The sequence below is a fragment of the Xyrauchen texanus genome, chromosome 6 (genome assembly GCF_025860055.1).
Source record: "Xyrauchen texanus isolate HMW12.3.18 chromosome 6, RBS_HiC_50CHRs, whole genome shotgun sequence".
NCBI lineage: Eukaryota > Metazoa > Chordata > Actinopteri > Cypriniformes > Catostomidae > Xyrauchen > Xyrauchen texanus.
Window position 1 is genome coordinate 32,991,772 of NC_068281.1, and position 12,691 is coordinate 33,004,462.

General features: G+C 38.0%; 1 protein-coding gene across 4 annotated transcripts in view; it reads right to left on the reverse strand.

The window, feature by feature from the left end:
- Positions 1 to 288: 288 nt before the first annotated feature.
- The window catches only part of LOC127644743 (single-stranded DNA-binding protein 3-like), a 46,983-nt gene continuing 34,580 nt past the window's right edge, over positions 289 to 12,691 (reverse strand). The window contains exons 5-18 of one of the 4 annotated variants that reach the window (XM_052128087.1): positions 8,093 to 8,182; positions 5,588 to 5,662; positions 5,273 to 5,332; positions 5,135 to 5,189; positions 4,644 to 4,717; positions 4,302 to 4,363; positions 2,842 to 2,890; positions 2,711 to 2,746; positions 2,554 to 2,620; positions 2,339 to 2,409; positions 2,154 to 2,223; positions 1,981 to 2,009; positions 1,754 to 1,855; positions 289 to 1,648 (exon numbers count right to left, since the gene is read on the reverse strand). In XM_052128087.1, the coding sequence (XP_051984047.1) occupies positions 1,619 to 1,648; positions 1,754 to 1,855; positions 1,981 to 2,009; positions 2,154 to 2,223; positions 2,339 to 2,409; positions 2,554 to 2,620; positions 2,711 to 2,746; positions 2,842 to 2,890; positions 4,302 to 4,363; positions 4,644 to 4,717; positions 5,135 to 5,189; positions 5,273 to 5,332; positions 5,588 to 5,662; positions 8,093 to 8,182 (870 nt within the window). In that variant the 3' untranslated portion in view covers positions 289 to 1,618. Of the gene's footprint in view, positions 1,649 to 1,753; positions 1,856 to 1,980; positions 2,010 to 2,153; positions 2,224 to 2,338; positions 2,410 to 2,553; positions 2,621 to 2,710; positions 2,747 to 2,841; positions 2,891 to 4,301; positions 4,388 to 4,643; positions 4,718 to 5,134; positions 5,190 to 5,272; positions 5,333 to 5,587; positions 5,663 to 8,092; positions 8,183 to 12,691 lie in introns of all 4 variants that reach the window. The other 3 variants (XM_052128086.1, XM_052128089.1, XM_052128088.1) reach the window with 3 other exon arrangements.

Consider the following 12,691-nt stretch of genomic DNA (forward strand, 5'->3'; position numbering starts at 1 on the left):
ACACCTTCAAGAAGTTCCTGGCACTCTACCTACATGGAGCAGCATGAACAGCGACAAAAACACCTTTGCCAGAATATAACAACATGTATTGTAATATATCATTTAACTCACATAATTGAAAAATAAATAAGTGTGAATGTAAAGCCTTACTGATGATTAAATTCCTTTGCACATCTTGAGTTTTGAGAATATTTACATTTAGCTTCTGCACTTTGCAATGTTATTATCAGTGGTCATAACCAATATTGAAAGAAAAGTTTGTATCATATATATTTATTTGTAGAAGACATATGAAACAGAAAAAAGAGTGGTATTTTAAAACAGATTGGTATAAACAGAAAAATAATTTAATCATAAAAAGTACACAAATCCTTTTACTTTGTCTTCCAAAGAACATAAACTATATACACAATTAAATGGTTAACATAGTACAAATGTAACAGGTCAAGTGTGGCTGTACTGTGACTGACTAGCAAAAAAAAAACATATAAAAATAGACTAAACTAAATAATTTTAAGCAGAAAGTCTTCAAATGTGACTAAGAGCAAATGGAAAACATAAAACTACAATAACACAAAAACATTAAAAGCCAATGAGCAAAATACAAAACATCCACAGTTATGTGAAAGGAGCACACACACAGGAGCATAATTAAGAAACAATGATTGCAAAGAACAAGAATCAAGTAGTGAAAAGTCAGCCTGATAGATTATAGGTCCAGTGGAAGTAAATACAGCAAATCCGTCCCTTTATTCACTTCAATCTGACTGTCATTTTTGTTTGTAATCTATCACTTTAATAAAGTCATCTGAGGTTCCCATGAAAAAGTCGATCATGTTATAAATGACAGACTTCTCCAAATGTCCAACCTGTCAACACATTAGAAAGGCTTTAGCAGTTAAATTCAGTGTTAAATATATAACCAAACCTTGGAAAAACATGGCATGAGACAGTAAAGGAAAATAAAATAGATTTATGTATCCCAAAGTCAATTTTCTTTCCAAGTAGGTGATAGTAGGACAGCAGTTTTTTTTTTGCCATTCTTTCAGCAGTTCCACTGGTCCATACCTTCAAATCGGCTACTGTCAAAGCCATTTCACTGTACTCACTTTCGAGGAAGCCATTACAGTGTTTGGAGATCGGAGACTAGACCTCAAAAAGTCCAATGGAATGTTAAACAGAAATGGTGCATGTTCTCTCCAAGAAGCCATGTAATAAATATTTCACAATAAATCCACAGTGTAGATGTTGTCATGGTCTTGTATGTTTGAGATCCACTCCAAAAAAAGAGGGCTTCCTTAAGGAGCTGGCACCAGGGCAAAGTTATCTTTAATGTGCTATTTTAAATAAAATTACAATTAATTAATCAAATGGCTGTAACATAACAAGGGTGCTCCCAACTCAAACAGGTCCTTCCTGTAAGCTGAGCACATCCTTCAGTTCTTAGTCACTGATGTTGGCCTTGTTGAAATGAAGAGCATCCACCTCAACCAGAGCTGGTGTAAGATTTGGTTCTCATGGATAGGTGAGACTAAACTTAGACATCACTCTGGTAATTGGTGGGGTTGGTCCCTGTTCTTTGTGACACCTGCATTTTGTGTCTTGGAGATATCCTTCATCACACACTCATTGTCATTGTCGGTGAGTACTGAAGAAAAATGAAAAGTTCATTAAAAGGCATCCAAACTGCCTTCAAATCTTTCATTTATTGTTTCATATGTAACAATCTTTGCGTGTATGTTTTGGGTCTCACATTTTCATTTTGGAAAGAGTGGAGGAAGCTTCCACTTAGTTCACTGTCATCTCTTGGAGTTCCTGACGGGTTACTCATACAACTCAGATTATTAGGGGAATTCTGCAATTTAGAGAATAAACAGCTCACAGTCTTTAATCTTTCAGTCAGAGGCATGTTCAAACATGAGCAGACTTGCTTTGCTAATTTTCACAGAATTTCAGCCGATATGATAGGTTTAATAATACCTTTGGGAGTCCATCAATGTCACCCGCGCCTGTGAGAAAAAGAGAGAAAATTAGACAAGATTCAGTCTAATTTGCAGAGCTACACGTCACATGGGATTCAGTTTGTCTAATTTGGATGGTAAAGAACATTGTTTAAAATAATTTTGTAGTTGCTATGGTGAATCGAATTGTACCTAATGAGCCATTCATGTGATGAGGCTCCAATCCTCCCATTGGGCCATCTGACCCTGGGCCCATAGGAAACTAAAACCCAAATACATGAGAACAGAAACAGTGAAAGATCAAAGAGACGATTAATTCAGAGTGTCGCAATACTTCATCATAGTTACAGACAGCGCGGTAGAGTGGAGTAACTCACACTAGATCGGTTCCCTCCTGGTGGTACTGAGTTCATCAATGTATAGAGGTTTTCACCTGAGTTGGTGGAATCTGTAATAATTAATCACATATACTCTTTTAAAAATGTTATTTCACTTATTATTCTAATTTTATGGGCCATAAAAGTGGTCCATTCGACTCGTGCACTATATTATAAAGATGAAGTATCATATAGTAATTAGACAGAGCCGTCACCTGCTGGACTTGGCATGATTGGCGTTCCTGGAGGACAGCCACCTCCTCCTGCTCCTCCTGGAGGGCCCTGTGGAAGTACACACACAACATACTGAGACATTGGTGGTAATTTATTTCATTATTAAAAAACACAAACAAATGTCAATTAGGGGCTTACCACATACATCCCTGGGGATGAGGAGGAGTATAGGATCTGTGAAAGAAAAAGGTAAATTAAAAGTTATTAGCTACGTTTGCTAGAAACCCTAAAAATAAGTTTTGATTATAGTGCATTTCATTATTTCTTACTGTGTTTCCATTATTAGAATTAGGCCATGGTCTACCTGCTCCTGGTCCCCTGTTGAGACAAACAAAGCGAGTTCTATTTTTTAACACCAAATAAGTCTCTGGTTCATAATCAGACTGACTGAAGTGTTCAAGAATCTAAATAAAACCAAGGACAAGCAGTTCAGTTTATACCTCTGTATTCACGAACAATGACAGTGCTCATCAAATTGTTAATTTTCTCTTTTTTTCCCCTTAACAATAAAGCTCTTTATAGGCCAGTGCAAGACTTCAGAATCAAAGGATTTATTTCTGAGGTGTTCACAGTTAACTCTGGATTTGTCAAGGCGAATGAGAAATACAAAACACCTGTTCTGAAGCTTTAAATAATAAAATTGGCCTATAATGACAACTAGATAGGTAAAGTTTGTCATGACAAACTTTGATATTGGCTTCACAAAGCCTTGTTTAAAATAGGTTTAAAAATGGGAATTTAAAAAGTTTATACAGGCCTTAAAGTCAAACGTATAGAGACACACTGCATTACTAAGTGGTTACTAGGCTGTTCTAGCTGGTTGCTACGTATTGCTATGGTGTTCAAGTTAGTTGTTTTGTCCGTTGGAGTTTGAAATCATTAACATTCCATGAAAGAGTCTTGGCCCATTCCGTCAATGCAAGTCTATGGAATTTGATAATTCGTCGTGCAAAAACCGTAAAGGGGGTCACACACCGGACGCATCTGGCGGATAACATGGCACGTTCTAAAATTTTAAAACAACTGTTTTTAATGAAGGTACGCCCAGCTACGACTCCGGAGGCTGCTCAAATTTCTTCTACTCCACGGAGCACAATTTGCATATTTTCCATTAAATTCGACACAAATCATTATCAGATGACATAGATTATTTACTCCAGCTTTGTCATTCTTGAATGAGGGAAAAACCTTGGTAACTTTTGTGTGTACTGTCTGCCACCAGAACCGCATCAGCGTGCACTGTGTTTGATACCCATGCTGTGTCCTAGCCGCAATGCAGCGCTTCTCATCTGGTGTGTGACCGCCTCAAGTCCGATCATTTAGAAAAGTAATAGCAACCTGAGTCCGAATAGTCTGAAGGTTTGTACCAATTTTAATGGATGTAGCTTGAAAGCTGTAGGAGTTACACTTAGTAATTTTGGTCTTGGTGGTTTTGAAAGCCAACACAATGATGTACATTGTTCATGTTAAAAGGCTCAGGTGGACATGCATCACACTGATAAATGTGTAACCAAATGTTTAAACTCTTCAAATGAATAAACCTAGACCACTGACGTGCACGTCACCCTGAAAAACTTGATTCTGATTGGTCAATCTAGTGGAGCTAAAAATCGCACATCCACAAATCAGAATGCTCAACTGGGAATTGCGAGTCATCTTTCCTGTCAAAACTGCTAATGCTAGATAAAGAATTGAATGTTTATGTTGGATAGGTTGTGAAAGGCCTTACATGTGCACTCCTGGCATTCCCGGGCCCATGGAGTTTGGAGGTCTCATTCCTCCGCCATAGCTCTGTAATGATAACCAAGGATCAGACTAAGATACCAAGCACCCCCGAGATGACACCATGAGATAGGAGAGAAGAGAAAACAAGCACGGTTAGTTTAGAGAAAAACATACTGAAAACACAAAGGATTATGAAAGAATGCTCTGGTAAAGACTGTAAATGTAATCATTTTTATTTAAGAATTAGTATAGTGAGTAAAGGTCATAGATAGGTTCTAGGTCAAAGGTAATAGGGTTTGAAAGAGAGTTGAGAAATACAGTCTTTAAGACAAATTATGATCCAGACCTGTAGTCCTGGTCCCATAGGGCCCATTCCTCGAGGAGCTTGCATTCTCTGCATAGGACCTAGGTTTGGATGGCCTGAGCACACAATCATTTCAAAGTTTAGTATTTTTTGGTTTTATCTCACTGACAGGTTTTGTTTGGTTCAGTAATGAAAACATGCTATTAGCAACTACACTTCAAAGTGAGAGTCAATGAGATGACAAATGTGGTCATGTACTGACGCAAGTAAATTATCATTTAGAACCCTTTCTTACTTGTTGGTCATGTAGGGTCCATCATATATGGAGGTAAAGACAGACAGTGCATTACTAAATGGTTGCTAGGGTGTTTGGTTGGTTGTTAGGTGATGCTAGTGTGTTCTAACTGGATGCTAGGCTGGTTGGATGGCCAGAATTGTTATATTAAAATATACTAAATAAGGGAGAGACTTTAACTTAAAAATGGTGAAAAGTTCACCATTATCTCACAATGATCCCATTAAACCTTTCTTACTTGTTGGTCGTGTAGAGTCCATCATATTTGGAGGTAAAGGTTGCCCACCAGGAGCCTAAAGAAACAGAGTTTGATAAATCAGCAAATGTGAAAGAAACAACCAGGACAAAATAAGGTGTTTTATAATGTGGGGCATACCGGGTTACCCATTCTGATGGTTGGCCTAGGTCCTCCAGCATAGCGCGGAGACATAAAGGGCTAGAAATGAGGGAAAGAGACAGTCAATGTCATAATGCTCAAATCCACAATGCGTTTTTGTATATCTCCCTTTTCTGATACATCCAATACAGGTCTTGGCGTCTCCACTAACGAGCTGATGAGTTGAATCAGGTGTATTTGATTAGGGAGATTTCCAAAATGAATAGTGTTAGGGGCCTTCAGGAACAGGGTTGGAAACCACTGGTCTAGAGGTATCGGTATAAAATGGAGTCAAATCTATCTGAGTGTGATTACCTGTCCATGCATGGCCATAATGTTAGAGTTAGGAGGTAGCTGAGCAAGAGGGGAGGGTTGGGAACCAGGCACTCCCTGCAGAGAGGACAGCAAGAGGAAAAGGAGGTTTCCATATAATCAACAGAGAGATAGAGAGAGAGAAAATGTCAAGAGAAAGACAGAGCAAAGTCAAAGACAGGATAGGTGAAAGCCACAAGTGCAGATTAACAGAACAGAGCCAAGAGGCAAAAGCTCACAATATGTTTGATTGAGATGGATGTGGAGCTCAGCACTACTCAAAGAGGGCATCAGTAACTCACATTATATCCAGGGATAAAGAGGCTTTGTTTAAAATCCTATATATCTAACATAATCACACAGGAAATTGACATGACATTTCAGGTACACTGATATCAGCATCATTCAGACAAATTACTGATTTTTGCATCAATTCAAGCTTGAACACATTTCCTTCTAGCACTACTGACAATGTGTTACACAAGCAGCCTAGCAGGATCTGGTCCCATGGTAACCAGGAACTTAATGCGTTCACATAGTCTAAACAATTGTGAGCACAATTTGTAGGATGCATTTTCACTCTAAAATAATATTTTTACTCCATTGGCACTTAGGTTTAGGGTTGGGTTTTGGGTTAGGTGGTAAAGTTTATTAAATTGTGCATTCTTGCTTACATCATTTACAAAAAATACTTGATTTTGGTGCCACTCTGTGGAGCTCACACGTGCCCATACGGTTAACACTTATTTCTTCGGTCACTGGGGGCAGTGATTTAAATTTAGGTTAGCACACAGAACTTTCCACCTACTGCAGCCAATTTCACAGTGCTATCAGTCTCAAGTTATACAGTATGGTTATAATACAGTATTGTTCAATGTTCAATTGATTGTTTAACAAACATTCCAAGGTGTTGATTTATTTCCTGTAATTGCATGACTATTAAGCAGTTCCTGGTTTGTTGACCACAGTTTAGTGTCAAATCAATTTGCCCCTTTCTGACCAATCTAGTAACAGCAGCTTGGACTACTTTATCAAAAATACATAATATATGGAATAAGGAAATATTGCTGGACACAATATCCTTTTTGGGGAAAAAAAGTATAAAAGTATTTTATATAGACACTTACATGTGTTAAAGAAATGTTAAATTCAAGTTCAATAGACAGTATTTGCAGCATAATGTTGATTACCACAGAAAATACAACTCATCTCTTGTTTATTTAAAAAAAAAAAAGTAAAAGCAAAAATGACTGTTACAGTGAGGCACTTACATTGGAAGTGAATGGAGCCAGTCCATAAATGCTACGATACTCACTGTTTCAACAGTATAGCCACAAGATTTAAACATCATATATGATACCATGATTTAGTGTAGAAAATAATTTACTAATCTCATCAGTGTAAAGTTCTATCCAATATTACTTCATTGCCTTGATGCCGCAACACTGATAAACCTGGTAAATGATTTTATCACACTAAAATAAACAATGTAGAGTTTAAGGTTTATGGATTGGCCCATGACTTCCATTATCAGTGCCTAACTGTAACTGAGAATTCAGTTTTTTTTTTAATTAAATGAGGGATCTATCGAAAATGTGTGTTTTTTTGTTGTTGTGGTAATCGACAACATAACACGAATGCTGTTGTTTGAAATTGTATTTTCCACAGAACATTCCTTTAACTGTGATATAAGAGCAATAAATTAATTTACACCCAACATGCATTACCTTGAGAATTATTTAAATTTTTTTAAATCATTAATTATTCCTTACAAATAGCATAAAATCCAGCAAAAATATTAAAAATTTTTAATTACTTAATGTCTTTTTTTAAAGCAATTTATCATCCTTGTCACCATTAGAGCACAATTGGGTTTAAGTGTAGTCCAAATAACTACAAAAGCACTCAACTGTTTTAAGTTTCCCTGCGTGCACTGATGCATGGTTCAAGACTGGGATAAACAAGTTCCATGCATCTACAGCTCTCAGAATCTTTGCCTTGTGTTTACCACAATGTCCTCCGAGGGCTATGGCATCATCTAGTCTGAGAATTTTCTCCAAAAGCTTCCTTGCCTCTTTTATCCACCAAAGTCATTATAAACATCCTATCATCCAGAAATCTTTTCCAAGAACTCATTTAGGCATTTTGCTGAGTCACCCTCTCAGAAACCATGCATGTGATAAAGATAACTCCGCTGCTGAAGGTGCATACCACAAACACATTTAACACTGCTCAGCAGGGTAACAATAACCCAGCTCTCAGAATGGAGAGCGTGCACAAGCCTGCCTGCCATTAGCAGCTAATGGTCGCAATCAGACTGGTTCCCCACAGACACCATGCTTGGCAGATGACCAGAAGCAGTGGCATAATGGCTCCTCTGTGTACTCTGACTTAGAACCACCAGCACATGGCTGAGCACCTGAGGATTTCTATTTAGATTGTGTTTGATGGGTAATGGAAGGGGGTTAAAGACTGATGGACAAGAAGAGGAAGACAGGGGTGACTCACCTGAAAGAATCCGGGGGACATGGGGCCACCTGGCATGCCGTCCCCAGGGGGCATGTTGCCTAGGACTGGACTCGGGGCTGCGGCGGCGCTCTGTAAAGGAAGGAGGAACCATATGATAGATAGTGGAGATCTTTAAGCAGAGCTGCAATGCATACACTTATTTTATGAGTCATTAAATGTTGACTGTGGACAAATGGAGTCTGAATCATCTGAGATTGGCTGTAATTAATAGGCCCATGTCTGTAAAACCCTCACTTTTAGCCCACATCTCAACTAAACTTCGGTTGACATGAAAATACGCACACTTCTGTGGCATATATTAAAGGAAGTATAGCGTGGATGTTGACTGGATAGAAATGACTAGCCCCAATGAGTCATTACTACCAAAAAGGATCACATATAACTCAAAGGAACACTTATCTCACCCAGGGTCACTAAAAAATAAACCCATGTCATAACATAAAATGGCATAGTTAATAAAGGTACTTGAAACATAACTATAACACCCAATTTTTTTGTAATGTTAATTCTCAACATCCCCAAACACTCCCAAAAACCTGCACAGATGTACCTCATTAATTAGGCAAGCCAAAAGTAAGTCCTCAAGCATAAACAACAACAGATGTTACAGGATATTCCTGGTAAGGACTGCAATTTTATGTAGTTTTAGCACCTGCCATTCATTTAAAAAGGTAAATGTGCCATTTTGTCCTTTGCACTAAGAAAAGTGAAAAAAATGCAGGTGTCTGATCAGTCCATCTAACCACTGATCTACAAAAGCCCTGGACCATGAATGAAAAAAGCCAGAAATGAATGAACGTGGATGAGAGCCATTCTATGTTGTTTGTAGATGTGTCAAGAACATAATATCATTCATACACAAGTCCAGATGTTTATGTAAGTAGTTATAACTTGCATGATATGACTTATGTGATAGTCGTTAACTTATACTGTTATGCAATGTTATCAAGCTTATCATGTAAAATAACACTTTTATATTCTCTATATGGGTTTCATGTTATTATTCTTTCAAGAGGGAAATTTCTCTTAATTCAAGGTAAGGCAAGATTGATATTGAAGATCAGTCATAAAGTCAAATATTGTTTTGCAACATTAACTCTTAACTCTTCAAGTCACACAATGTTGAATGCAATAAGCTGCTTTAAAAACTTAATAACACCTTAAAACCACAGGGCATATTGTGCATCTTGGAAGCTGGTCTGGTATAAATTGGCCATATTGACTGCAGAATGATGTGATGATGTAACAACCAGCACAGTTTACAGGGTTTTGAACAAGCGTTCTTAAGCGCCTTACTTTTCGTCTTTTTACAAGGAAGCTACTATGCAATTTTCAGGAGTCCTTTTAGATGTACCCACCTCTACAATGTCTTGTAAATCTAAAATTGTGGTTGTTCGCTTTACATGTCTATCAAATGGTTTGTTCCTGTCAAAGTGGGCGGTCCTTAGCCAGAAAAAACTGAAAACAGCAGATAAAAACTCATCTGTCAAGCAGAGCTGCATTAATGTGGCATTAACCCTGTGTAAATATGCATGATAAGTCATCACTCTCTATCAGACTCTCTCTGAGAGAACTCTAGGAGGGAACAGTTGGATGGTCTCTCAAGTTCAATCCCCTGCACTCTTACTTCAGCAGCTCAAGGTCAACAGGTGAAAGCTGATTACAACAAAGGTCAGAGACAATAAGATACTTAAGACAGGTGAGATGATGTCTTAAACTGAAATCCTTCTTAGCAGATGCTTCTTAATACAGATGCTCCTATTGGCAGGGAACATAGTGGAAGATTTTTCCAAACACTTCAAATAACACATTAAAATGAAGTCTGCCACTGTGCTTTACATGATACAGATGTTTTTTACTCCACCAGGAATCTTAATTTTAACTGTTAAAAGGAGCAGTTCTGAAAATGTTGTTTCAAAAATATATGGTGACTGAGACATGCCTCAGTCTGGGTGGCGGAGAGCGAATCTCAGTTGAGGCGGTTAATCCACGTATCTGATCACGTGGCTAGTTGAGCGTGTTACCATGGAGACATAACGCATGTGGAGGCTTCATGCTATACTCAGCGGCATCCACGCACAACTCACCATGCACCCCACCAAAAGTGAGAACCACATTATAGTGACCACGAGGAGGTTACCCCACGTGACTCTAAACTCCCTAGCAACCGAGCTAATTTGGTTGCTTAGGAGACCTGGCTGGAGTCACTCAGCACGTACTTTAGCATTTATTGAGATTATTAACAGCCTTTTTTTATGACGAGCAGTAGATATAATTAATATCTTTAGAGAGCAACCTGCTCAGCTCTGGGAGAACATACAGACTATGTGTTGACAGCATCTTCCTGTACATCCTCATATGGGACTCTCTTAACACTTTACATGTATTGCTCTAGCAACTCTAGTTCATCAATACTTCATAATCCTCTCACATTCATGAAATCGGCCCAAGAATGACATCATTCAGGGCATTTCCTATAGGCTGATTTATATTTCTGCATCGGACCTACAGCGTATAGGCTTCGCGTGACGTTCTACATTTGACGTTCCGTGCTGACAACAAATTGTCAAATTAATTAATAACTACTCGCCTGAATAACACAAAATGGGTGTAAGTTTATACTGCGGCCTGCCACTGTCTAATTTGTCCTGCCACAGTTACATAATGAACCAAAAATATTTTTACACTTCTCACAATAACACAAAATCGTTGTCATATAGTTTTGTTTTGCGCCGTTGCAACGACAAAGCATCTCTCATGACGTTAGCTGTCAGTCTCCTCACTTATGTCGACTGACATATCTGGCTGTTTGTCGTGAAAACCAATTTATAACGTATGCAACTTTATATCTAGCTAGATAACGTTAGATAATTATCTAATGTAAAACATATTACCAGCGGCTCTGATGACGTATCTATTTTCAGCATCTGAGGAGCTAGTTGGCTCATCATGTAACATTAGGCTATTTGTAATGTTAACTAATCAAGCTGAAGTAACGCTACCGTTTTAACTCCATCTCGTTTACCATGCTTTGTGGGTATGACTTTTAGCCTTGTTATCACCATTCATATCTATACAACCAATGTCTTTATAATTAAATTACATCTAGAGAACAAAATTGATTACAAGAACACAAAGTTCTTCATAGTTCTAGCCTCTTAATGTTGCTCTCAAAGTGCACCAGTTTGATGCATTTATCTTTAAAATTTAAAAAATGTCTTCAGGGGGAGCATGCCCTCTAGAGGGACCAAGGTCCACCTACCACAGTCTCACAAAATCCTGTGACTTTACAAGTTAAGGTTGGTAAGCAACTTTATCACACTAAAATAATGTCAACACATGCATTGTTTATGGTTTGTGGCTATACATTTGAAACAGTGAGTATTTTAACATTGACATATTGAACCCATTCACATTCATTGTAAGTGCCTCACTGTTACCCAGATTTGTGCTTTTTTTAAAGAAAAGGAGAGATGGTCGAAATTAATTGCAACTTGTATTGAGCCCAGAATATTCCTTTAACACAGTAATGATAGGTCACGAAAATGTCAGTCATCTGAATGCCAGCCAATTGGTCATAACAATGACAGACTGACAGACAGGGAAAGGCCAGGGATGGAATATGGAAACACAGCTAGAAACTGAGAGTTTACACTCCAGAAAAATTAACTAGCTTACTTTCAGTATACTTGTCTATGTCTATTTTTTTTTTTTACAATTTAGGATGTGATGTTACATCCTAACCACTATGGGTGATTACGTTTGACCTTTGTCATTACTTTTGACTTATGACTCTCCTCCTTATATGTCATTTTGTTTTCTTATTTATGGTGGCATGAATTCAACTTGGCTTACCAAATCTGTGATACTTCAAGTAAATCTGAATTATTTTCCATTCCATTCTACTGTAATGGACAGATGTGTAACTCTCTCAAAACATGTAATTTTGGAGGGGAAACAGTTTGGGGATGATCTTGTCTTGTTTATAAGTAAAAAGGTATTGTTTTCCTTTATGAATTGATTTAATATTTCATGCATCATAGGGTTGAAAGTTATTTTCTGACCTATAATCATACAAATCTTCTGAACCACAGTTTTGGTCACTCTTCTTCCCCTGGTTTAGAACCCACTTCCTGTGTTAAACTCTCTAATCAGTCCATCACAAGCCCCTGTGGGGATCTCAGTACACACCTACCGGCACCACCCATCAGTTTCAACAACCTGTCAACAGTCAAGCTTCCTCTATTTCCTGCCTATAGTCATTCTCACCGAGTATGTGGAGGTCCACTAAAGTGATACACAGTATGTGCAGTGACCAGCACTGTGATAGTGATGATAACGCCTTTTAATGTTCTCTCTAATGAGAACATCACATGCTCACATTCCCCTCTCATCTGATATGGGTGTGATGAAGCTCAGGAGTTGCACATTAGATGCCTCTTGAGACAACAGACCTGCAAGCAAAGGCGGACAGAGCTGCACTTCATGTTCTGAAATCATTAAATGACAATCCTGGTCTTGCTGTGACCACAGTGCACAAAAGATTCATCTGGCTGGGAGAATGAAAACTAATATATT